Below are 27,176 nucleotides of genomic sequence, written 5' to 3' on the forward strand. Positions count from 1 at the left end.
TTGTCTCTGGAACATTCCTCCCTCCCTTCCTCCCTCCCTCCCTTCTCACTTCTTGCCCCTCCCTTAGCAGCCGGGCCAACCATGACTCTCGCACTGATGTGCCTCTGGACATGTTGGCCGGACTGGGCGGGAACATTGATTAAGACAGTTTATTATCCGTCTGTGTTGTCGACCCGGCCGGACAGACGCCGGTTGGGAGTCGAGAGCAGGAAGCGGAGCGCAGATCAATGTCGGATTCAGAGTGCGGCCTTTTTCATCACGCAGCATCAGTCACAGGTGGGCGCCGCCAAGTCATCCCTCCTACGTAATGGATAGCCTACCAGCTTTCTACTGAAAAACTAAAACTGCCTCCAAATAGTCCAACATCTTTTCTTTTGTTTGTTAAGTGCAGAATGAGCTGGAGGCTCCTGTTGGTAAATATTTTTGACCCTTTTGGCCAGATTTGTCCGCTCTGACGTCTCGTGGGGCACAGGCCAGGCCCTCTCCAGTGCCAAGTCCAGATTCAGTGCCTGTAAGACAACAGCACTGTCAAAGAGTATTTCTTTTAATAGCAAACATGTAAAGCGTTTGGTGTGGGAGGACCGCGGGGCGGCCAGGGGAAACAGCAAGATCACGCTAACACCAAATAAAGAGTGCATCAATAATGCAAGTACATGTAACATCCTCGTTATTTCACTCTGAAACTCAAAAATCTAAAAGTCACTCTTTCCGTGACCCCACAGAAGAACAAGAAAATACGGCATGGATGTGGAGCGTCGTGGGCGTCGCCATGACAGCTGAGCTAATGGAATGGCACAGAACATTGGCACCACATGGCACCACAGGAAAAGTCGTGACATCGTTAAGCGACTAGCAGGTGATATTTGATCCTGAGATCAAGGGAGAGTAAATACTGGATTTAGATTCATCCGGCTGCTCCGTGTCGCTGGGTTTGTAAATTATCTTTGAACTATTGTCACGTCAGATGACACCTCTGGGTGCCAGAAGAAGAAGAGTTAAGAGCAATGTGGTTGTTGACATCATTGCTTTCCTCTGGTCCTTCTTTGTTGGCTGTGGAAGTGAGATCGCTCGGTTTCTTAACCCTCTTTGATCTCAAAGTGCTGGCAAGTTGTCGATTCCTTTGCCTCTGTTGTATCCTTGTTGTTGCTGTTAGTGTGAGATCCTTTTAACCGCTCCAGTCCGCTCACAGTCACCTCCAGGCCTCGGGGAGTCGACTTGAGCTAGCGGAGCGCTATCTGTTAGTAGATCAAATCGAGTTTTTACAGTTTGCTATCGTAGCATTGATGAAATTCTGGTTATTGTACAACGAGGCCTGTGCTTTTACGTTGTGAAGCACAGCTCGTTGTGTTTCCGTTGCAAGGAAGCTCCACCTCAATAATCCCCAACAAATACCCAAGGAGCAGCGTTGTTGTAGCTGCAAAGGACTTATGTTTGTGTGTCTGTGTCTGTGTGTGTGTGTGTTTAGCCACTAGTCCCTCAGTTGTTCCCACTGACAGGACAGATAGCCCATTTACCTACAGAGTGCTGGCTCCGCACACTCGGCCTCTCTCATTTCAAGGCGGCAGTCTGCCAGCCGTCGGGCGACAGGGGAGAGGATTGAAAGGCGCTTCGTTCGTACGAGTTCGGCCGACTCACAGTTCTCTCGTCTGCTGCTGCGTCAGTGGGGCTAATGGAGACAGAGTGTGCACGCGGTTAAAGACCACGCCAGCGTGCGGCCGCGCTCCACCACCGTGTTCTCACCCCAAACCCGTGAAATACAACATCTACACCGCATTTCCACTAGCTGCTGAACATATTAACCGCCAGACATTCGACTGGGAGGCTTCCAGGGTTCGGGGTGAATTCAGACGCGCATTTGCTTCTTCAGCTTATAGATGGAGGATGTGCTTCGAATCGTATCAAAATGATCTGGTTGCGAGATTGGTCAAACTAACATTCTCGTTCTTTGTCATAATTGTGTTAAATCTTTCATATGCGTGTGCATACAGCATATTCTTTTAAAACCTCACTGATGGTCCATGAATCTGATGTGTGTTGCATCGTAAAAATGAAGATGAACAGCAATATTTTGTATGAATCTCAAAGCTTTGGTGAGAGCACAGCCCTTTTTTCTTCTCCTTCCAGCGTTCTTTGGAGGTGTCACAGGGAGGCTGTTCGTGTCTTAAGGAGGACACAGAAGTTGCCTGTAACTAGAGGAATGCATTATTCACCAGGGTGGAATAAGGAAGGGAATCATAAGCATATCCTCATAAGAATATCCTCTAATAGCTCCCAATGACACACACACACACACACACACAAGGCTCTTGAGCATCGGTTAGTGGCGTCATCACGACGAGAGAAATCTTTTACATTTCCTTGCGTAGATCATTTGGAGGGTTTTTGAGGTCGAGAGGAATCGCGGGTAACTTGCCTGCGGCTCTCAGCCCCTTCCCCCTCTCCTCAATTATTCCAGGTCAGCCCTTGTTGTGCACAGATTGATAGATTTTATAAATGCAAGGTTTTTACTGAAGGGACCATTTATACCCCGAGGCCTGGGACAAGCATATTAAACAGCAGATTATGGGAAATGCTGTTTTCTATCGATCTGTGAGGCTCTCTGAGGTGACAGAGTGCCGGGGAAGAATAAGGAGAGACACACACACACACACACACACACACACACACACGTGTCAGGCTTGGAATTAAAGACAGAGTCCACCCTGACACCCACCTTCAGGTCAGCCTAATACAACGAGTGTGATTTTTTGCTTCAGTAGGCACAAGCCCAAAGCAGAGTTGTGTGTGTGTGTGTGTTTCTGTATGTGTGTGTTGGCGCGGCTAAACGTGCATGTTACCCATAGACGTGTGTGCACGGTCTACGATACTGAATACACTGTGACTATAAAGCACAAGCTATGTGTCATCCATCTGCTTGCTGAAATACATGCATTATGCATGGGGTCAAAGTCCCAACAGGCTCAAAGGGGAGTGTGTTGTGTAAACTCTTAATGTTGACACAGTATTCTCAACACAAGATCAATAACCGGACTCTCAACGTGGGCTGAGGGCTTGCAGCTAACTGTGCTAACAGCGCTAACAAACACAACAGCGCGCGCTGGGCTGACGGCGTTTACTCGCTCAAATGCACTAAAGGCACGCGTGGAAGGCCTGGTTACGTGTACACAACAGGAAGAACACACACAGAGGGAGAGCGACTTCCTTCTCCCAGCTTAGCTGGACATAACTCCACCACGCTTCATCGCTGTGCAACACATGAGTGCAAATCCTCCTTAATTGTTATTTCATGCTGGAATTTTCACTCTGCAGAATTAAAGACATGGCAGCTTTTCAAGTAAACACACCTGCACCCCCAACACACACACACACACACACACACGTGTGCACACACGTGCAGACTGATGCAGTGAGTTCCCTGTGCCGCAGTGGCTCTTGGCATGCCCTTAGTGGGAGGATAGCGGGGATTGGATTCGGGCCTACGTATAAACACAATGCAGCAGCTGATGTGTGTGTGTGTGCGTGTGTCTGTGTGTGTGTAATCTTCATCAACAAGGTCATGTAAGTTTAAGTATGTGGGCCCACGCTGCCGTGTTTGTGTTTTCTGAAAATAACAGAAATCAGAATAAAGTTGTTGTAGCCTGAGAACATGGCTGTGGTGATCTGCTGTCCGTGCTGGCTCTGTGTGTGTGTGTGTGTCACTCCCCTGTAGGAATGCATTTTCACAGAGGCAGAGGGGGGTCTAGTGGGTGTCCCAGTGTGAACTCTGGTCAAATAGCTCCTCACATTGTGTAAGCGGGTCAGCCGTTTGGAATGTTTACCGGCCGATGCAGCAGCGTGGGACGCAGCGGTGCAGGCTCAGTGCAGAACAACACGTGTCTGAGGACTCGGCTTTGACGGCCATGCATGGAGCATTGGACTTGTGTGACGGTCCCAACAGCGCAGACCGCAGGGGTCAATGAGAGCAGCGTCGCTTCTCTCTGCTTAGAGCACGAGCCAAAGGGTCAACTGTCACTGACTCAGGCATTGTGTTGTACTTGCAGGAGTAAATTGGTGCCTTTTTAAGGAAGGGTCTTTTAAGAAGTCAGTTTTAATCACACAGGGTTTGTTTTTAATATTTCAAACTGGAGAGCACACTATTCACAGGATGGATTTCAAATCAAAACATGTTTTTCACCACTTTTTGAAATCTTTTTTTCACACTGTTCAGTCCTTCTCTTGTAATTATTAGCTTTCATCCTCGATCAAACGGTCTTTGAGAAACCGAAATTTCATTTGATTCATCACAGTGTAACTTTAGTCAGAACCCACTCAGAGGCCTCGTTCCTGAGTGGGCTGACCGCTGCTCTGAGGTCAGCGCGGCCGGGAGTCTCGGGCTGAAAAAGTCTCTAAACGAGCAGCAGTTTGAGTTCAACACCGAGGAGTGAAAAACGCTCTGCTGCCCCCCCCCACGGGCCACATGTCTGCTGTCCTGCTCGTCTCACATCGTCACGATGGATACCGGCACATTCTTCATTTGAGAGGTTTTATGAGGAAAAAAAGTTTGGGATTCATCTCTACAACTTGCTGGATTTTTGTCTTGTTGTAAATAATTTAGTTATAATGGAGCTTCATGAGAGTCTCTGCTTGGGCTCTTGCAACTATGGGACACTTTCTAATCTTGACTACTTACATCAGTGAGTGAAGTGTCCTTTCTGCCCGACCGGTACTGATTACTGGTTAAACACTCTTGTTTGTTTGTTGTTTGTTAATTATTTTTGGTCATTTAAAATTCCAGTATTAAGTTTAGTATTTAGGGGGGATGTTTCATTATTGTTCAATCACCTGAAACTAAAAATTGACACAACACCCTTGAATCCAACAAGGCCCCTTCATATATTTCCCCAAATTAGTTTGCATTTATTCCTGTTAGCGTGAACCAGAAAGTTTGGTATTTCCAAAAGAGAAAGTGGGATTGTCAGATAATAGCCCCATCATTTCACTAAAATAAGGTATTCAAAATTCTCCCACGGCATGTTTTCCTGCATAAAGTAACGATGGCTTCCAGGTTTTTCACACTGATCGAGATTCATATAGTTTGCAACATTCGATTTTGAGTGGTGTCAAAAGGAAGGTCAGTCCAGGGATCAGATACTAGCGTCTGCATCGATAGCGTCTGTCCTCTTGGGGCATCAATGCTGAGCTACCCGCCGGCAGATCGGACCACAGATGTGGAGCAGTGCCGCAGAGGACACTTTGAGAGGTCAGAATCAGCAGTATGCCATCATCAAGCAGGTACGCTAAAACACACAAGTCCCCCGTGTGTCATCATATCTGCTGCTTTCTGTGGATGGAACTCAGATGGATCACTTGCTGAAACACCATTCTGGAAAAGGTTCTTTTCTTGGCAAATTGCATGTCGCTCTCCCACAGCAGAGTGGTGTAGAGATGATGCTGGGCTTTCATGCGTCTGTGTCAGAGGGGTTTGCAGCCCTGAGAGCGGTGAAGTCATCCCGAATATAAAGTTTGGTAAGGTATTGTGAGTGCTGCAACACGTACTGCTAAGAAAACTTTGAAATTATAAGCCGTCACATTGTTATAGCGTTATGTATTGCCTTTTTTATTTAATTTTAAATTGTGCATGATGGTGGCAGATTGTTTGGGATCACTCTCCAAAATTGTTGAGTATATACATTATGCTGTATTCAAGTTGCTGGTTGATTTGGCATCCAAAGTAGTTACCGTGGTAACCGGGGCAGACTTATGTAACGGCCACCCGGCACAGGTGCATCTGTTTACAGTGCAGCCAAAAGAACTGACATGATTTTGATAAAGGAGTCAATCAGTGACCATTGTGATCATCGTCACTTCATTGATCTCACTTGAAAAAAGCCCCTCCATGTTTCCCCACTCAATATTTGTTAAAGTTAAATCATAGCAGCGGGAGGGTGGAGATACTGTTGATACGCTGGAGCCAGACTAGCTTTAATGTGGCCCGCTGCAAATCACAATGTCTTATTCTGAGAGTGCAGTGATAGCGGCGAAGTTTCATTTTAACACACAAACCCCCAGCGTTTATAAAATGTTATGAAATATTGTTTTGTCAGTTGGTGTAATTGCACGTTTTACCTTTCGACACACGTGTCATTCATTTCCAGTTAATTGATTCAGTGGATGGCGCCTGTGCTGCGCTCACTCTTCTGTCTGCTGACATTTAGATTTGTGTAGAAAAAAAGAATAAAGCCCAAAGCATATGAGATATCTCACATCTGGCTGTGAAAAATATAATAAATCTACTCACATCTGTTTCATCCGCCGCGTTTGCAGTCCATTAGGTAATTAAAAAATGCATATACAATTTTCCAGATTAATTAGTCGTTGTTATTTATTTCATTTCTAGTTAATATTTTGGAAAGGTTACAAAGCAAACATCAGTGCAGTATTCACTACATCCATAAGAAACCGAATAAAGGGTGACTTTGCTTCTGCTGAGACGCAGGAGTTTGTGTCCTCTACCTGTTCTAAAATGACCATTGGAAAAAGGAACAAAGCCCCAATCCATACAACCATGTTATAAATGCTATAATTATTGGACCTGACTTCCAGATGCTTTTTCGCTTTTCCTTTTTCCGTACATGATAATTACATGAAGACTTTGGCTGCTATTATGGAGCTCCGGGTTGCACCTGCTTGGATCCGTGCAGCTTTATCGGCGCGCTATAATTGAGCTGTAAGCAGATAACACGCTAGCTGCTTATTATTCCCGGCCTACCAGATCACAAAAGGCCGTCGGAGGGGAATAAACGGAGAGAGAAATACAGAGAGATAAAATGCCGCAAACACGCCTCTTTCTTGACCTTGCGCCTTCATCTGCAGTCGGGATCACAAAGCGCCATCTGTCCCTCGCGTGGAGCACGACGCTTTCTTCTTCTTTGCTGGTTTGAGCGGCTCGGTTTGTCAAGAAAACCTCCCCGATCACAGGCACATTAATTAGTCCAACGGACGGGATCCTTCTGTCCTGCGGCTCAGCCCTCCCGTGGAGTACTGCCGCCCCCCCGCGTTGCACGCCATATGGCGTGGCCCCGTGCCACCTACTCACGGGGGGGGGGAACCGGGCAGCGAGCGCCAAGCTTCAAATTTGCACACGGCCGGGATGCTGGGCGATGCTTGAGGGCTCCGTTGGCGCCGTTATTTTTCGGTGTGAAACAGTCGCTCGCGGCCGTAGATCAATCCGGGTAATTTATCATCTGTCCTCGGCGCGCAGCATTTCGCGAGAGTGCGCCACAGCCTCAGACGGCCGTAGCGTGGCTTTGGTTCTCCTCCTCCTTGCACGTGTGAGTTCTGCAGAGTGTCCTCTGTCCTCAAAGGCGAAGCAAACAAAACCCTGACACGCCGAGGGCCGCTGCACCTGCTCTCGGCTTCAGGCAGTCCATCAGCCGGCAGCAGGCCCGGCAGCGGCATGCGGACGGGGACGGCAGGAGGGCCATTTGTTCCGACATATAGCATGCGTCCAGCACACCCACTTGGCATTGGAATTCATAGAAACAGCTTTTTTATTTGCATTTAAACGCAACCTCTAGCTCACTTTTCTCTGAACAATTGTTCTCTCTGTTATATGTTGAGGTTTTGACAAATCCCGAGAAATTCTGCACTGATGCCAAATTCGATGGGATTCAAAAATAAATAAAAAACCAAATGCTCCAGGCCCGCTCATGGGAATCCCAACAATGCGTCCTGTGTGTCGCCAGCTGATCCAGCTTGATCCGCCTGAATATAAATACACTCAAAGACTGTGATTACAACTCGAGGCGACCTTTGAGGAGATGAGCCCTGCTGTGTTCAATTCTCTCTTGACACCCACCATCTTCCCAGATGATCCATGGCGTTCGCTCCGACTTCTAAAGGACAAGCGCCAGCTGAGTGATCTACTTCCCGCGTTGGGTATCCGGGGCTTGTGGCCTCGTTCTCTCTGGATTTATTCCCACACAGGACGGCGCTCATCTGATGAACTGCGCATGCAAGTTGAACTCAGTCCGGCGTGTCCGTGGCCAGCGTTGAAACGTTGTTGCTCTCTTGTCTCGGCCCCAGAAATTGGCGCCGGCGGTCTTTGTGAGATAAGTGGGAAAAATGTTGTCACAGGTCGACCTTGATTGTGTCATGAATGCGACACCTTGTTGAACGAGGCTCCGGTTAAAAGAATGCAGATCAGACCAGACAAAGGAATAAAATCAGGTGTCTCTCCTCCGTATTTATCTCACTTCTGTCTCCCCAATGGATGCCTCTATGCTGTTGTGTCATTGGTAAATAAAGGCCAGCTGTGTGTAACATCATTGTGATCGGTGGATCGCGACTATTCAGAACTCTTGATGTTATCAAAGGAATACAGTCACAGTTCTAAATGCTTCCTTTCAAGAGTTGACAAAAGGTCAAAAGACAGTTTGTAACCTGAGACGGATCACTCGTAGTGACGAAACAGAGAAGTGTTGCTTTAGTAAGAGGGCAACATTTGGCTGTGTTAGGCAGAGGCAGGAAGGAGGACTCGGGCGTGGAGTTTTGACTTGAATGGTCAAAAAATTGAAAAAAAAAATTCAAAATGCAAAAAGCCGAGGGGAGGAAAAACAGACGGGGCGGGGACCAGAGACTAACAAGACACACGGTTATCACACAACATGAAATGACATCACATGACTACTATCGACTACAGCCGTGTACAAACCACAATGACACGTCACGAGACCAGAGACTCACAGGGCTTAAATACACAGGGAAGGTGATTGGACACAGGTGGAAACAACCATTGCAGACAATCACAGGGGATGACAGGACAAGGCAGGAAGTGAAGTTAACCCAGGGACGCAAGTGGCATGAAACTACAAAATAAAACAGGACATGAACCCAACGGTCATGTTTGTTTTTGCCTTACAGCTGCTATGTGAAAACTTTACTTCCTGTAGAATACTGTGCACATCAATGTACCTCTAGGTTTTCTGTTTTCCTTTTGCAATGTTAACTTACTGAGGTGGGTCAAACAGATGAGATGCAACTATTTCATATTACAGACTTCTGTAGTCAGATTTTTATGAACATTTTCAAAAAAATAAAGGCATTTTTAAGGATTTATTAAAACTATTATTTTTGTATCAACACACACAAGAAGTCGGCGAAGTCGGCGTGAGGACGTGATACATTGAGTATCGTTTGAATTGTTTTAGGGTGAATTGTGAGGTTAGATTCACGCCTCTGGCCTGAGCTGTTAACTAACACGGCCTGCTTTACACACCCACCAAGAGGCAGCGGGACTTATTCCTGCATGTAAAATAAACATGAAGACAAAGAACAAAGAACAGTGCGAAAAAAAGGAGTTTGAAAATAAGACACATACAGAAAATTACTTGTTAAAGATGAGAACAAAAAGAAAAATAAATGAATACAGTCTTAATGCAGAGGGAAATCAAAGGGAAAGTGTGAATGTGCCGCGTGTGTGTGCGTGTGTGTGCGTGTGTGTTTTCTTCTTCAAAGCGAGAGGGAAACGGGGCGTTAGACTTAAATGCGTGCGCCGAGCTGAGGCAAAACTTCAAGCGTCTCGGGTCACCAGCCGAGCCCCGCTGGAGAGATGTGGATTTATTGATTAATTGAGCAGGACTGGAACTGCGGCGCAATCAGCTTGGTCACATCTGACAGAGAACAAACTGCATATTTTGTCCGGGAATTGGGTCAGGAGTGGTTTGTCTTATAGGTTGGAACTTGTGAACCCAATATTCCAACAAAAAAAGAGATATAGGAAGATAAGGGAGCTATGCCAGCAAATAGGTCCGATATTAATACTGTCGCTCGTCAAATCTTATTTTTCCTTTGTCATCAAATTTCCTTGAACCCTACTACACCAAAGTAAAATAAAAAACACTCGCGTGTGTAGTTTCATCCAGGCGGGGAAAACGGAAAGTGACTGAATGGAAACCCCACTGACCTGTTTGTGTTTCTGTTTTTGTGTCATCAACACTTCACCAAAGCCAAGACAACAGCTGTAATTATGGTTCTCAGGGACAGGAAAGGATGTCCCCCCCGCACCCTCCCGGATCTGGTTTGGGAAGTGCAACCAGTATGGCAGTCAGTCATTAACTGGCGGCACGGCGGAGGCCTCGCGCCAAAACAAATACACTATTATACTATTCCTCTTTTTTTAAAGTATGCATCCTTTTTCTCCTCCTGCTGCCTCTCGGGTTGATTCCACTGTGCTTCTGCTTTCATCTTTGAGCCGCTGTGCATTCCCACCGTCCGCCCGAGACCATGGTGAGCACGTGTTGTTGCACCAGCTGCACAGAGGAAACCTGTTTTCTTCCAGCCTCTCCGTCACTCCCGGGGATGATTCCGGAGGCCCTGCGCGAGAGGGTGAGACTTGAGGAGTCATGCATTCGTGGTGGCTGAGCTGCGCTCAGGGCCCTCATCTCCCATCAATCCATCGCCCATTGGGTGAATGAGAGCAGTGTCTGTCCTGCGTGACCCGCCCCCAATGAACCTTCCCTGGTCATGAACTGGCAGGGTCTTCACCTGCTGCCTTCTAGGAAGAAGACCCCGAGTTGTTGACAACATGACCGCCCGGTACAAATGCAGATGCTTATATGTCCAACCGCACTACGAGGTCAGCGGTCTTAAATAGAAATGTAGAGGTAGACAAAGACGTCATCAGGAATTAGTACCAGTTTTCGAAGTTCTTTCATAACTCTTGTTGTCCAGGGGCAAAGATGATAAGAATGTACATACAGGAAGAACTCAACACGTCATTCACAAAGGTGTTTCATAATTGATTCAGGTGACTTACTCATGAAACTTGTGTAAGACCATTTGAGCGGCGTCATACCAGCGTGTTTGTATACCTGACGTGTACAGTGGCAGTCAGAACCCGCGTACAAATAACCTCCGAGCTAAGTAAGCTAATGCGCAGTAGCAGCTGTTGTGTTGTGTCTCTCTTTGTTGCATGGTTAGGTCTCTTTGTGATTTCCCAGCAGCACTGGGCACTCAGTGCATGCTAATGGGTAAATGTGATTACGGCCATACGTGTGCGTTGGAATTAGGGTTGTGTGTCGACCGCGGAGCGCTGACTGTGCCGGTCAGGGCTCAGATGTCAGACCGGAAGCCGCCTGTTGGATGGTAGCTGCCTTCGACGCCTCCTTTGAGTCGCAATGGCACTGCAGCTCATTTCCTCCGTCAAAGACATCCAACCTTCATATGCAAACTGGTAAATACATGCATGACATGGGACATCAATATTCAACGCATCCTACGCATTAAGCGGCAAAGGGCCCGGGGTGCAACTTTGACAGCTGGAAGCTCGGTACCCTAACCCACTCCACCCAGTCCACCCAGTCCACCGCCGCCATCTTTTTCCATCCGTCCTCAATCTCTTTTGTTTTTTGGCCTCTCAATGTCCCTCCTCGTTTAGTCCGTCACTTTCCCCTGTCACTCCTTTGAAGAGAGACAGGCGGGTGAGATGAAAAAAAACGAGGGTACTCGTATGCTGTTTCCATGGCAACTGCCTCCCGGAGCCGAGCCAGTGCCCTTCCACAGACATGCGTGGTTCCTCCCTCTCTCCTCTGCTCTCGTTCTCCCTCCGCTTGCCTCGCTTGGATTAAAGCTGACTTCTGATCAGACACATAAACAAGGAGAAGAGGCTCGGCTTGCTTCATAACCCTCTGAGAAAAGAGAAAAGGTGCCTCCCTTTTGTGATGAATTGTTATTATTTATGGCAGATATCAATGACAGGCGTTGCTGGTGTGTTGCACAGAGTGGTGCGACAAAACGAAACACACGGTGTGTTTCTCCACTGGAAGGTGCCCCCCCCTTCCCCCTTCCCCCTCGACCGGTAATTGTGTGTAATGGTCCTGCACGGGAAATTAATGCGTTTGCATGGCTCCACTGCCTCACTCTGTGGCATCGTCCCTATTAATCTGCCAATTAATCTCATTTCATGAGATGTCTCAATAGGGCACCCAATTTGCCACGGACCAAATTTTGTATTACTCGATTTGTACTCTCACTTTTATGTGCATGTGCGTCCACGAAGGTCTTTTCTATTATTGAATGATGTGGATCGTATGCGGTACGCTTGGGAAAGGTTAATCGGGCGGTTTTGCAGATGATTGGTCGCAGCTGAGACCGGTATGAACACGCAGACTGGCTGCAGGTGAATGCATTGTGTCATGTAACCCAGATGGATGTTAAGTGTGGGGGGTGGAGGAGGGGGAGCATCGGCGTCTGTTGAACTTGGCGTGCACCTGTATGGTGCACAGAGGAAGACGCTCACTGATTTTGGACACATTACACAACATAAGAGGCTTTTTTAAAGAAGATAAATCACACATACAGATACACAGACGCAGTACAAGTGCACCTCCAGAATGCTGCTTCTCTTTTAACCATGATTTCATCTATCTATCTATTAAACATTGTCATCTATAGTGGTTATTTGCACAAACATGCAGAATTAATTAACCGGTTGTGTTCCTGTTTTAGTCGTCATCCACTAGTCCTCCCCCAGGTGCATTACCTTGATGTGAGTGTGTGCTTGAGAGGTAGAGAGCCCTCCAGGGTCACATAGTCCTTGGATGGAGCACACGGTTCTGGAGTATTGTCTGCGTATCACACAGGCGTTATTCTATAATAACCTCAGCCGAACCCGCTGTGAATATGTTCACACATTATGCGTCTAGTCTTCCTTTTAGAAAAGGTCACAAAAGAAGCGTTCTAGGGTAACATTTTTATTTTTCATCTGTGGGGGAAATTGAAAAAAGCATCCTGGGTCACAAACCAAGTCTATTTAAAAGTAATTTGAACAAGTGGTAGACAACAGACTGTATTAACTTGATCGAGGCGAGTTCACCCTTCTTCATCATTCACTCACAGGGAATGTTAAGCTTTTGGTGTCTTCAGAATCACAGAGGCTTTGCTTTTAATTCCCCACGTAGACATACAGCAATCATACATTGAAAGATCCTGCGTGGTGGAGGCACAGAAGCCGGTTATTAGACAACAATGAAATGCACACATGTGATTTTATTCGTACCAAGTGCACATTAAAGTACCCAGCCCATGTAAGCTCATAAGACATTAAGTATGCAGTGAGAAGTGGTGAACAAGTCTTGTCAGAGAGTGATGTTATTTGTTACACATGACTCTAATGGTTACACAATACTTTTCTGAACACTACAAACAGAATCGGACTCAAAAAGGGTTTTGCTTCCTAAAACCCAACTCAAGATCTTCATTATCATGTAAGCAGAATGTAGAGCTGTGAATTGAACAGTGCTTAAATCATCATAGATGAGGCAGCAGTGATATAAAATCCATAAAAGGGGCAATGAGCGGAGACACTACAAAGTTATTGATCTTGGCAGCAAACAAGTTACACGCTGTGATTACAGTGAGGTAGATGGAGACGGAGACAAGCCGTTACCTGGTTTGAAGGTTTGAAGGTAAATGAGGATTTGTTGATGAGAAAAAATATGATTTTGCCTCCCTGGTAAAGTCTTGAATGAATGCCTTGTGGTGAGGCTTTGTTTAGACCAGTGTTTCTCAACTGGTGGGTCGCGACCATACACCATAGACATACCGTACACGCCTCCCCAAACAGACACATCTGGCTGCTTCAACATCAGCGACACATTTGTTTCCTTGAGTTATTTAACACCAACATATTACGAGGGATGTAAATCACCATTTTTGTACATTGTGATGGAATTCTGATTCGTTGTATGATTATATACTATCTGTCCAATAATACATTATACCAGCTTGCAACAAGTTTCCGCCAGGCATTTCCAGACATTTATTAAAGAAACAATCAATTATTTTGAACAAAAAGAGGTTGAAGGTCTAGTGTCTTATCTCGTGACAACCTTTAAGGCTGGTCCACCTGAAGTAAGCCTAACTTAAACGCACACGGGCCACTGCTTAATGCCGTATCCACAGTTTGAGTGCTCAGGGAGGCGGGATGTGTTTGGATATTTACATCCCGCGTTGATGATTTAGGATCATTGATCATGTAATTGATGGACTGATCCCAGTAGATAGACCTTTCATCTTTAATGCGTTGTAGTAAGCTATAAAGACTTGCATACAAGCATTCCCACTCATGGAAGATAGTACTCTTGGCTGAACACCTTTGCGACTGAAGGAATGTCTGCAGCCGACAGGCGGGCCCACAGCCTAATTCACTAATTCCTTTTTGGTAAACGTCCCCCCAGTGCTGGAGCTTGTCTCGCTTAAATAGATGATCATTATCTGGCTCAGTGAGGTCTTTATAATTAAAGTAAATGTCTTCGCCGGCAAGGTGAATTATTCCTGTGGAAACAGTGTTGCATGAAGTAGCTGTAGCTTTCAGATTTTGTAATGAAATTGTGATCCTGGCGAGCGCATCGTTATTATTTTGGGGTGAAGTGACTTGTGTTCAGAAGGTTTTACAGCTCCTGCTGTCATCTTGGCTCTTCTGAGGCTGAACGAGAACATGCATTAACGCGTTTGACATGAAGAGCTCTAAGACCCTTGGTTTGTTGTCCCCCTCATCAGATCGGTGGTACTTTTCTGACTAGAGAGTCAGGCCCGGAGTCCGGGGGTGAAGAGAGCGAGAGAGAAGCCCTCCCAGCAGCAGGGGAGCATGCAGGACTCCGCCTCGGACGCCAAGATGGCCAAACAGGTCAGCGTCCAACTCTAAATGTGTGTCTGTCTTCATAATAAAGACTAATTATTATTATTGTTATGTGAGAAATGTGTTTCTGTATATGATGCAGCCAATTTTAAATGAAGAAAATAGCTTAAACCTAAACTAAGTTCAACTCTGGTTGTGTTTAACATTGCTGAGATTGAATATCATTACACAAAGAAATAGAGTTCAGTAATGTACAGTATTTCTTCATATTGAAAAACCTCTTTATACATACTGTACATACATGACATTTGACATCGATATTCAACGCATCTGAAATCTGAAGAATACTATGTGATACTATATTCATTGCTGTAATTCAGTTGTTAGTGGCATAGCTGCAAAGATGTACATTTTACGCTATGCTTTTCTATTAGTTTAGCAGAATGTACAAATCGATTAATGCTGAATCTGCACGCTTGAATTTCTCTCAGGCCACTGGAGTGAAATGAATCTTGATGCATTGTCCCGATACTGATGCAGTTCTTCAACGTATTCAAACCGTTACAGATATCCACTCATGTGTGCACAACTGTGTCATTTGACTTCCTCTTTTTATACATATATTAAGGAACACAACTCCAAGCATCTGGATGAACCCAGAGAAACGGACGACATGTCAGAGAAGACGTCTCCAAACAAGAACCTCAAGTCTCCCCAGAAAGGCTCCAAACGACTGAAAACCGCCCCCTTCAAAATGACCCTGCTGGACTCCTCCGAGTTTGAAGGTGAAATTGAGGTAAGTGCGACAAAAAAGAAAGAATTTGTGGTAACATGTGCTTATAGACATGCTTTAAACAAGCCCGTGCAAGGCAGCGTTCTTTGATTGGATTTTGTTCCATCCTCTGTGGGCAGTCGTGTGTTCTGTGTGTTGCAGCAACATGTGAAACTTTAAACTAAGAGTATCTTCTGCGGGATTTGGGTGTAAAAATCCTTTCCAGGTACTTGACTGTGAATATAAACAGCATCATTTCCTTTCCACTCTTTGAGAATCTTATCCAGACATCAAAATGCAGGACACGACGCGTCCGTCTTGCTCTGCCGCCCCTGCTCCCGAGATAACGGAGTCAAATCAGGAGCCAAATGTCGCAGCCCGGTGACCTGCCTCTGCGTCTCTTCAGCCTGATCTGATGGGATGGAGATGTCCTGCGCATGTTACAGAAATTGCATCAGCAGAAGGTTCAGGCGGCCTCACTCAGGGCCATTTGTATCATCCTCTCTGGGACATAATGTGCACTTAAGAGAGAGGGAAAGAGGAAGAAAGGAGAACCCTCACTGAGCCCTCTGGCTTCCACCCCAAGCCTCTTGGGCCCCGTTACCGCCGAGAGGCCATCCGGCTTGAGCACCACTGTGCCCATGGTGGTGTGTAAAAATAGTTCATACATTCCTCACACTTGATGTCACCGTAATTGATTAATGTGGGACGAGGACATTTAAGAATTTCCTTTTCTTTTTAAACCACAAAATGTGCAATAATCACGTTAACATAATTTGTAGCGTGGACAGTAAAGACTAGTTTGCTACACAATAGATTTAATTAGAATTTTTTTGGACTGTATCCAATGCCACTATATAAAAAAAGAGCTTGCTTTGTTGCGTCTCTCCGTCAGGGTCCTCTGCTGTGTTTCAGCACCCGGGACAGCGCCGCCATGCCGCGCACACACACAAGCACTAAAGTTAGATATAATAACTATTCATGATTACTGATGATAGATAAGTAATGAAATACAGTTTATATTCCTTGTTTCACGGACTATTTGGCGTTGTTTGGGTAAGGCGAAAAAATATATATATAACAGATGCATTCCAAAACTAATTGGTACTATCAATGCCGTGGCCATAGCCCCCAGGTCACGTACTCTAATCTGGAACCACTTTCAGGAGGAAAAGCTTTTTTATTAAAACAGTGACAAGTGGCCCATGAGATTTTTTCTTGTACCATCTGCCCTGTTTATGCTTAATGTTTGGTTACTTTAAGGCAACAAAAGCTACTTGGCAGTGGGAGATGTCCGAGTTGTCTGCCTGCATGTCAGCCAGAGGTAAACAACGCCTGAAATAGTGTGACTTCCTTGAGTCTTGCAGTGAATTCCTGGAGGTTTTGCCATCAGTCGTGAGGCTCACTCGTCAGTCGACCAATGAATGCACGCTTCTAGTTTCTAGGTGGCTGCGCCTGGCTTGAAACAATGTGCTAAAAGTCTGAGGCTTGATTCTTCGACAAGATAGCTGCAGAACGGAATCAGGAAGTATGAAAGAAAAACATCTCACCACGAGTGTTCTCACACTAGTGTTCTAATCAGGTTGAGTTGCCCACTGCCCTCAGTATAATTGCAAATGTAAAAATGTCTGAGCGTGTTGACTTTCTGCGTGTTTTGTTTGTTAGTTTAGAGTTTTGTCCTCATCTTTGACAGTACATCTCCCCACATGCACATCTTCTTTGTACTCGTCCATTATCCTGCATAAAACTGTCCAGGACGTCTGTAAAATCGATTGTTATTACACTGCCACAGCCAGGCGCAACCAAGGAGAAAATAGCGGAGTATTATGTTATTATGAGCCACCCGTAGGATACTTATGCACAGGTGCATGAAACGTGTTGTTTTGTGTGTGTGTTGTGGTGTTCAGGCGAGGGAGAGTTTCTGTGTGTGAATGTGTGAGGAAGGTTCCGCTTGGACAAAGCTCTCTCTCAGCCGCGCAAAAAACAGTAAGAAATACCGTTGGGTCTTTTTGAGCGCCACCACAACAATAGTTAGCATTTAGCTTATGCCAGCTGTTGTGTCTCCCTCTAAGTATAGGCCCACCCTCGCACCACCGCCAGTAATTGCAGGTGAAGGAAGCACAAAGCAGCCTCTTGTAATCCTGTGTTTTCTTTCAAATGTGTCATTCAAGTTTGGAGAGAGCATCAGCCCTCCAGGTCATTGGCAGGCCTGCTCTCACTTGTCTTTGAATGCTGGAATGTCCTGCAAGCTCTTGTTCTGAACCTTGCCTTGTGGCTTCCAGAAGTGGGTAATGACAGTGGTGAGTGAGGACAAGCCACACTTCCTCCCCGGAGGAGGTGCCGCATTCGTGGGTTGATTAAGCCTCTGGCTTTGGTTGAGCCTGGCCGTGGTCCTCGGGTTAGGAGAGTAGGCACCACGTCCATATCCGTTTCCCCGCTCTGCTCACTGGGCAGCGACCCGCCTGATGCATGGTCAGGCCTGGCCGCCCCCATGTGCAGAGCAGGGCTATTCTGGGTGTTTCATGCTGGTTAGTTGTCTAGTTACTCTGGCAACATTCTCTCTTGGTCTTCCAGTCAGTTAGAAACTCTGAGCTCCATATTGTACATTTAACTATTTAATTACTCTTACTTTACGTTGACAAATGTCGCAGTCAGGGACCTACGGACCGACACGACGAGAGCTAACACGCACGTGGTAAGATGCGCTGCGGCATTCTTTCCCCTCAAATAAGAAGAAAGTTGTTAAGAAACAAGACAGTAGAGTGATACAGCTGCATCTGTTTCCCTGGCAACGGCTTGCTCCATCTCTCTGTCACCCCACAGCCAGCTGCAGGGGGGAGGCACTGCGTGTGTGTAGAGCCAGAGACGTGTGTGGCTCATTGTTAGGCCTGAACCATAGAATACATCTGCCTCGTTCTAAAATGAACAGAGTATCAATATTTCATTAATATTATCAAATTAAAGAGAAAACTAGTTTGACGTGAGCGTTGAAACAAGCAAATTTGGCTGCTAGTGCAGTAAATAACTTTATATGAATTAGATTTCAAACCAATCAATAAGTACTGCGGAATTAAATTACTTGAAATGAGATTAGTGATATTCTCTTTTGTAGATATCAAAACCCCATCGGGATGAAAACCATTTAGAGTCTTGCTAACCAGGTTTTAAACTTGTGACCTTCGAGCTGGGGGACGTGTGTGCTAACCCAATTAAAGTCTTTTCCATTCTGTAACAGAACGGGATGGGACATCTCGAAAGCACTGCTATTATCAATGGAACGGGCATTGCTAACTCATTTAAAGTACCTATATGGATAGGGTGGTCCACAATCATGTTTAGTGTAAATTATCTAATGAAATATTGGATGGATTACAATAACTAACAAATAAAACTTCAACCACCAGCAGATTTTGTTGCAGAAACACAGCAGAGAAGTTTTCTTCTGCGTTGTTCTTGTTGACCTTCCTTACCACTGCTGTACCATACATGTTTTTTTTGTCTCTGCAGAAACACTCGAAAGGACAGACCCTGATGGACATGGTGTGTGAGCACCTCAACCTGCTGGAGAAGGACTACTTTGCCCTGACCTTTGCCGACACGGACACCCAGAAGGTCAGTGGACTGTGTACCTATGTAACCTCGTGGGATGTTTGAGTGCACAAACACATTACTGAACCATCGGTACTCACTCTCTGTCCAGAGATGAATGGAAAATGGGTTGTAAAGATGAAACATGACTCGCCTACTCTTTACAAGAAGGTTGTATGAAATCTCTTAGAGACAAAGCAGCTCCAGTAAATGTTCCGTATGAATCCGACAGGGCGGATGGTGAGCGTTAAGCGTTTAGCCAGATGGGTCACTACATCTTCTGCTCGGGATACCATCATCCACAATATCCCAAAATGCATATATGGGAACTTTAAACCATTGAGTGAAGCCAAAGAGCCACCTTATATTTACTCTATATAAACAATAATTGCTATATGAAAGCAATTGAAGCTATCTTCCGTACACGAGCCCTGTGAGCAGAGTAAAGCTGGGGCATCAAGACTCCATGTGTGTATTTAGCCTGGTGAGTTCTGCCTCTCATGAATTTAACACTACATTTGTTGTGTTATTTCTTCAATTAAAGGCCTCATACTTACTTTAAGGTCATCCAGGCTCTCTCGCTAATAGCAAAAAACTGACTTTAATATAATGCTGTGAGTCTTTAGTTCAGTGGTTCTGTCCTCTAAGGGTTTCATTATCTCTGCATTGGATGAACGCATACATACATTAAACACCAATCTGCTCACAAGTCATTTTAACAATTCAAGTAGAAGACCCGCATACGTTTCCTTCTGATTTTTGTGTTCTCTTTTCGGGGGGAAAGACCCGCCTTATTATCTACGACACTGACCTTGTTGGTTGTAGTTGAGGACTTTAGGGCTCTTTGTCAAATGCGGGTTTCTGGATTGATGCAGGCCTCCCTCGGGGCAAGTATGCGATTGCACAACAGAGCAACCTCCTGCCTTTGGAAGGGAGGGAAGATTAAGTCCCTTTTGCCATCTGGAGCATTTGCTCTGTCACTGCCATCAGCCTGCACATGCTTCGTCTGCTCACATGTTGCGACTTGGTCCGTGCCTTAAGGGCAGAGCTTTGGATTGAGGGGGATACCGGCCCACACAGACGAGTTAGCGGTGCCCGTTACGGAGGTCTGCAGCCTCGGGGTTCAAATATTTTCTTCTCTCTGACTGTAGGTAAGGCTTCGGCTTGGATCAATACAACGGGCTCGTCAAAGACAGGCTTATCGCAGCACGGAGTGATACTACTGCCCCAGGCCGTGCTGAGTGGTAGAACCAACAAGCATTCAAATGGAAACGTTATTTCAGATGCCCCTTTCTCCGTCTCAGCTGGGGAAGCAAGGATTTCATCTCCGCTCTGATGTTGCAAAAGCAACAGAAAAGCCTTGAAGAGTTTGTGATTAAAAAGTTCCTCCTGCTTTTCTGCAGAGAAAAGCAAGGCAGCAGCGATGCGTCATCTGTGTGTGGTCTTTGGCGTTCGCTGATGTAAGATGGATTCAGGGGGACGATAAATGCCTCATTAAAGTATTTAGCGGCCCGATTTAACACTGAAGAAGCACGCGTGACGCCTGTGTACTTGAGAAGGTGTGTGTGTGTGTGTGTGTGTGTGAACACAAAGGCCTTGTGATGTGTCCAGCTCCTGTTTCCATACTGACTGACGTAACACCAGATGCCGAAGCGACAGCATAATGAGCGGTCGCCGCGAGGCATTGGGGTCAGTGAGGATTGCGGCCCGCTCGCAACCGTGTGGCATGCATCACACACCTGTTCCAGTGCGTACATGCAAGGATCAAAGTGACAAATTATATACTCCTTTTTTACTGAGCTGTTTAAGTTGTATTTATTTCATGTTGGCAGCAGTAGCACTGGATTGTGATGCCTGGTCCGTGAGTCAGTTACTGCATGCATTGCCATGGCATTTTATACAGGCATTCATAGTCCCCAGAAGACCAAGTGGTCTTACTTCGTTTATACTTTTTGTCTCAAAGAGTATTATTTTGCTTCAGATATCCCCAATGCTATGAATCCAATGAATCCTAATGGCTTTGAATCCTTCGTCTCCATTAGCAGATCTAAGAGTGACAAACATTGTAATGTGTATGACCAAACACTGTATGGTTATTGCTAATTAGCGACACACTAAACAGAGACGGTGAAGGTGCCTGCTAAACATTAGCATGTAAGCCTTCGCACTGTTAGCTTGCTGACATGTTAGCACCACGGCCACTCTGTGCCAAGGCTGCTATCGTGACTGCAGATCATTGTTAAAGAATTGAATGTATGAATGCAGAGATAATTAAACCTCTGAGACAGAAACAAGGAATTACAGAGCTTCTGAGGATATTTATTTTTTAGGTAAACCAACTTTGTATCAGTGAGTTATCCCGGGTGACCTTAAAGTGAGACTACTTAACTCATTCAAAAAAACAACAACACAATCCTAGGCCAGAGGAAATGTTGAATTCCTAATCTGTAAAACTCACCCTTGATGAATATAGTGTAGACTACATTGATGAAGAGCTAAAGGGGAAACAATCGCAAATTGACTTAATCTAAATTAGGAGAGGCTTATAGTAGTGTCCTATGAAGTCCATATTTATTTCATTGCTTTTCACTTTTGACTACCTATATTGTTTTTACTTTGAATAAATACCTTCTTACAAAGAAGACGGACCTAATGAAGGCCATCAGCTGAATCATACAGACATTTGAGCAGGAAACCATAGGTGAAATTGTGGAACTTCTTCCAGAGCGCAGAGCTCCACCTCCAACCTTTTATCAAGAGTAAACAATAATGGATCCGCTCCTATATTTAATACCACGTCCTTCCACAAAGTTTAATAAAAATGCAGCTGTTTTCACAATAACATGACGACAAGAACTTGTGTGGAGTCGGTAGAAGGATGAACATCCAGCGGGGGAGAGAGCACGTGGGGGGGTAACAGTAGAGATAAGAGTTCATGTGGGAGGTGTTTCATAACTCTCTTCATTCCTCTAAAAAAGCTTCTGTTTCCGAGCCAGTGTGCACCACAGCAGCACTGCCTCCCTTCACAAAGCCACCAAGTAGGTAACTGGCTGCTGGAGATTTTTCCGTTGTTGTGGGAAACAGTGAAGGAGCAGATGCTCGAATTAAATGTGCTCAGCAGGGGAGGGCGCAGCTCCTTTCTTTAACCATACGGAAAGGCTTTCATTAGGAACACTTGACACCATCGTAGATCAAAATGTGTGCATTAGGCATGGTTCCGGTCCGCCCTCTGTGAGTTCTGCCTTCTGTCTTTCAGAACTGGTTGGACCCCTCAAAGGAGATCAAGAAGCAGATGCGCAGTGAGTGTCTTTTCCAAGTGAAGATGTGTAAAGGCGTGAAAGCAGAGTCTTCAGCTTGCGGACCGATTTGGTGTGAAGCTCAGGCGGACTTGCTCTCGTTAACCCTCCAGATCTTGTTGTAATTTCTCCTCAGACTCTCCATGGCACTTTGCCTTTACTGTCAAGTTCTACCCTCCTGACCCCTCGCAGCTCACCGAGGATATTACCAGGTAGGACCCCGAGCGCTCAATATCAACGGCTCTCACTCCCCTGGCTGTCGCAAACTCGTCAGAGTTACAAGTTGTGCACACAAGACGGCTCTGCACATGATTTCTTTCATTTTCCGACAAACACCAGGATTGTAGCTATTTCCATGGCGTATTTATCCCAGCTGTCAAAGCAATCCTAATCCCGCTCTCCTTTTGGAGGATTAGACCTAAAATGCTACTAAGTGCGGTGGATTAACAGCGCTGAAGACCTGTTGCAGCTTGCTTTGGTTCAGGCTCGTTTGACTGCCGACACCCTCCCCTCCCCCCCCCTTTGTCTCCCTTTGACAGGTACTACCTGTGTCTGCAGCTGAGGGATGACATGCTGTCAGGTCGGCTGCCGTGCTCGTTCGTCACTCACGCCCTCCTGGGCTCCTACAGCGTGCAGGCCGAGCTGGGGGACTACGACCAGGACGACCACGGCACCGACTACGTCAGCGACTTCCGCTTTGCCCCCAATCAGACTCGCGAGCTGGAGGAGAGGGTGATGGAGCTCCATCGAAACTACAAGTACACAACTTTTAATTCCAAACCTCCTGGGTGTAAATGTTCTGTTTTGTCGGAACCGTCGCATCGGGCCGACAGACGATTGCTGCACCATCTGTCACTGAGATGTACACAGTGCGATGTTGTGCTTCCTCGCCGCTCTGCGTTGGCACATCTTTTTGGCATATGCCCAAACATAACGCTTGGGGGGGATGGATCAGGAGAATTATGCAAGATTATGGGATTATTATTCAGGGCCTGTTGATGTCGGTTACAGATATTATTGTTGTTCTGCCCACAGGGGGATGACTCCAGCAGAGGCTGAAATTAACTTCCTGGAGAATGCAAAGAAACTGTCCATGTACGGAGTGGACCTCCATCATGCTAAGGTTGTCAAAAGTGATTTTGAGAGGCGTTACAGTAGGTCTCAAGGACGCTTCCCGTTAAATCTGGTGTGCCTGTCTGCTCGCTGTAGGATTCTGAAGGGATCGACATCATGTTGGGTGTCTGTGCCAACGGGCTGCTGATCTACCGCGACCGGCTGAGGATCAACCGATTCGCCTGGCCAAAGATCCTAAAGATCTCCTATAAGAGGAGCAACTTCTACATCAAGATACGCCCCGGAGAGGTACTTCTTCCTATGTCCTAAGTTTTCTCGCCACTGTGGACATGTCTGTGGAAGGAGTGACGCATTAACCCTGATGACGTCACAGTGGTATCTACATTTTCTTGTTAACCACAGGGCGCCACCCCTTTACGATTTAAATCTTAAACGTTAATAGCTATTCTGATCATGTAATAATATCCGGCAGCAGTACGCTGCTCAACTTAACAACTTTGATCTCAAATATTCAGCATTAAAATTGATCACAGTGTTAAATCAAATTGAGATTCCGGGAGTAGCAGCAACACAATCATAGCAGACGCGTTTCTCCGGGTTATTTAGTCCCGAGTTATGACTTTACAAATGACTAAAGTCAACATAAAAGTCTAAATGAACACACTGACTTCAGCAACAACATCAGCCTCTTACTGTTCAGTGGGCGCAGTCAGGTGGACCTTGCTGGCTCTCCGGCATGTTCCTTTGACCTCCTTTGTTCTCCAGAGCAGCATGGATGAGGGCCTGACCCCACATATGAACATGATAATGCCTTTTCTCTTCTCTTCTACATCTTATTCACTGCAAGAAGGAACATTTGCCCTTTTCCCAAAAGGCTCAGCTTATAAATACAGTAATAGTTGATGTAATGTCACAAATCTCTTTGTTGAAAGTCACCTGAGCGATTAATGCATCTTCAGTTGGCACAGTGTCTTAAAATTCTCCTCTTTATACCTCCAGTTTTTGCTCCCTTGCACAGTCGGGTGTATTTTCCCTCCTCATTGTGTCGTGCAGCGCTGAAACTTATCCTCCAGGCTGAGCCCCGGTGTGACAGGCTGTCACCTTTCTTCACGTCGCCCTTACCCCCCTGTCCTCTCTTCCCTTCAGTACGAGCAGTTTGAAAGCACAATCGGCTTTAAGCTTCCAAACCACAGAGCTGCCAAGAGACTGTGGAAGGTCTGCATCGAGCATCACACCTTCTTCAGGTAAGAATCGATCTTGTCACATGGTCGCAAACAAAGCCTTGCCAGGCAATCGGACTGGTGCTGCTTTACAAAGTTTTTCAATTCTTTTTTTTTTATCCAAAAGGTTGGTGTCTCCAGAGCCTCCTCCGAAAGGCTTCTTGGTGATGGGTTCAAAGTTCCGATACAGCGGAAGGACGCAAGCTCAAACCAGACAGGCCAGTGCCCTCATAGACCGGCCCGCTCCGCACTTTGAGCGTTCCGCCAGCAAGAGGTACCTGCTTTCCAGGAGCTTGGACGGAGGTGAGTAGCTCCCCCAAGGGGTGAGGTTCTGGCTGGTCCATGTAACTTAGGGTTAAGACAGATTACTGTTTACACGGGTGTTGACTTGCGTCTTGGGTTCCCTTGCTTCTATCCAAGGGAAAACGTCAAGAAGGACCACCCCACATAACCGATGTCTCTTCTCTACACCTTCTTGTGCACACCAGCAGAGTTCACGCGGCCGCCTTCCGGCATGTGCGAGAACCACGACGGCCTGTCTCACCGCAGCGCCGGCGAACGTCGGCGCCTCCACAGCCTCTCCGTGGACGAGCAGGAGACCGAGCTGGAGCCCAGTTTGGAGCTGGACGAGGAGGAAAGGGACCCCGAGCTGGCCAAGGAGACGGGACACGACTACGACGGCGATGTCACTCCGAGCAGGAAGAAAGAGTTCATGGTATTGAAACGTTTTTTTTCAGCACATGGTCCAAATGTGTAGAGATTTTTCCACCTGAAAGACAACCGCGGCCTCCGTGGAGGGAGATGAGGCGGGACGCAGGGTGGTCGGCGTCGATCTCTACCTCCAGCAGGGGCCTCTGCATCTTCTAACTCAACTTCTTTCACCTTCACTTGAGGCTTTGATGCTTACACTGCAATGCTCGTGAATGCCGCTTCACAGTTATTTTTTTCTTTTGAGCCTTTCTAATACTGCTGACAAACTTAAGCCGAGCTAACGTGCTATTTCCTTCTTTAACTCTTGCTGGCGACCAGGAGGAGGCTGGCTCACCAGTCGACAGTAAACAGGAGGTATTTGGTGTCTGTGTCTGTCTGCACACGTGTCTTAATTCATCACTCAGTGTATCTGTCGTAATCGTATCTCAGTCACGCTCCCCTTCTGTCCATCGCAAAAACAATGTAATATGCATGATATGAGCAAGTGATTCTGCGGATCTTCATGTATTTGACATATCGCAGCATCCCAGCAAACGGCGATTGGTACAGTGAGCAAAAAGTGTAAAGGAATATTTTATCTATAACTTTTTGTAAATATAAGAAAGACATTTCAAAGACATTTCGAACCACCAATTTGAAATTAAAGTTGTATTTGATTCCAAAACGTTTACTGGGATGGAAACCAGTGGCCCAACGTGGGCCTCCTGTCTGTCCGTCTGCTTGTGCTCTGACTGATTTACCTTCTACCATCCTGTCTCTGCACCTGACCTCGCTCCTGCACTCTCTGACCCCTGCGCCGCTCAATTCTTGTGCGCGCCATCCCTCTCAGTCGGACCAGGAGGCCACTCCTCGGCACAAACGGGAGGTACAGGTTCCTGTTTTCAGCCCCTTGAGCGTCGTTTTTTTGGGGGGTTGCGTGTGTTGCTGTTCCTCCGCGCCACTAGTCTTTGGAGTTTTTTTCAACATATTTAGATTTGCTAGCTCCTCCGATTAGACAAAAGCTTTTTCTTCATGTTTCTGTCAGAATATCATAGAAATTTGACACGTTTGGCTGCTGAGGACAAAGTTAAAGCAAGTGAGATAATTCTGAAACATTCAAACAAGATTCAAATCCTGCCACCTGCCAAGTACAGAAGAATCATCAGCAAGTACTTGAAATCAACAAAACATACGGTTCTTCTTCTGCAGAAAAGAAATCATCTATGACTAAAAGATAATGTCCGTGGGCTCTTTATTCACTGATTTAGCATTCACATGGTCTCCAAGGACCTCTATAAGTTGTACAATGCAACTAAGCACCAGTATTAACCATTATTACTGAAGGGGGCTGCCAAACAGAGGCATGGGAGAGATTTGTGTTTCATCTTCTGTCTTTATGTTCAGGGAGTGAGCATCTGAGATGGAAACATTTCAAATGGAAACTACCTTAAAAATGTGAATATTTCAAACCTAAAGTGAAATACGAAGTCTCACACTTAAAATACTTAAAGTTCATTGAACTTAGCGATAATGGGGCCGGGCTCCCTCCGTCGTGTTCCAAGGTAGATCTGAAGCGGCCATGAACACATTTGTATATATATCTACTAAATTATTGAATAGTCCTCAGTTTTAGAGGTTACGTTTAAAGGTTACTTGTCTCAAGTGGGTTTGGTGAAGATTTAAACAATACAGTAAATGGATAAATGTACAAATGTTCTTTCACCACCCGCCACATCACATCACTACAACAAGCAAAAAGTTTTAATTATAATTTAACTGAATGTCACATCAGCAATACTCAACAATATTCTTATTTACATCAAATCTGAAAGATTCCATCTATTTTCGAGAAGGACTCCCTTCATTACTTTGGACCAAGTGTCTTGATCTCCTTAAAAAGCAAAATCGGTTGGAACTAT

General features: G+C 45.9%; 1 protein-coding gene across 11 annotated transcripts in view; it reads left to right on the forward strand.

Moving 5' to 3' along the window:
- Positions 1-27,176, forward strand: part of LOC119229508 (band 4.1-like protein 1) — a 50,272-nt gene that overhangs the window by 12,203 nt on the left and 10,893 nt on the right. For 7 of the 11 annotated variants that reach the window (XM_062563727.1, XM_037489927.2, XM_037489930.2 and 4 more), the window contains exons 2-14: positions 14,539-14,665; positions 15,246-15,413; positions 18,897-19,001; positions 22,234-22,276; positions 22,410-22,485; positions 22,813-23,031; positions 23,309-23,396; positions 23,483-23,635; positions 24,494-24,591; positions 24,695-24,870; positions 25,056-25,282; positions 25,597-25,632; positions 26,108-26,143. In XM_062563727.1, coding sequence (XP_062419711.1) covers positions 14,627-14,665; positions 15,246-15,413; positions 18,897-19,001; positions 22,234-22,276; positions 22,410-22,485; positions 22,813-23,031; positions 23,309-23,396; positions 23,483-23,635; positions 24,494-24,591; positions 24,695-24,870; positions 25,056-25,282; positions 25,597-25,632; positions 26,108-26,143 — 1,464 coding nt within the window. In that variant the 5' untranslated portion in view covers positions 14,539-14,626. Of the gene's footprint in view, positions 1-837; positions 857-14,538; positions 14,666-15,245; positions 15,414-18,896; positions 19,002-22,233; positions 22,277-22,409; positions 22,486-22,812; positions 23,032-23,308; positions 23,397-23,482; positions 23,636-24,493; positions 24,592-24,694; positions 24,871-25,055; positions 25,283-25,596; positions 25,633-26,107; positions 26,144-27,176 lie in introns of those variants that run through there. The other 4 variants (XM_037489928.2, XM_037489929.2, XM_037489931.2 and 1 more) reach the window with 4 other exon arrangements.

This window comes from Pungitius pungitius, chromosome 8 (genome assembly GCF_949316345.1).
Source record: "Pungitius pungitius chromosome 8, fPunPun2.1, whole genome shotgun sequence".
Taxonomy (NCBI): domain Eukaryota; kingdom Metazoa; phylum Chordata; class Actinopteri; order Perciformes; family Gasterosteidae; genus Pungitius; species Pungitius pungitius.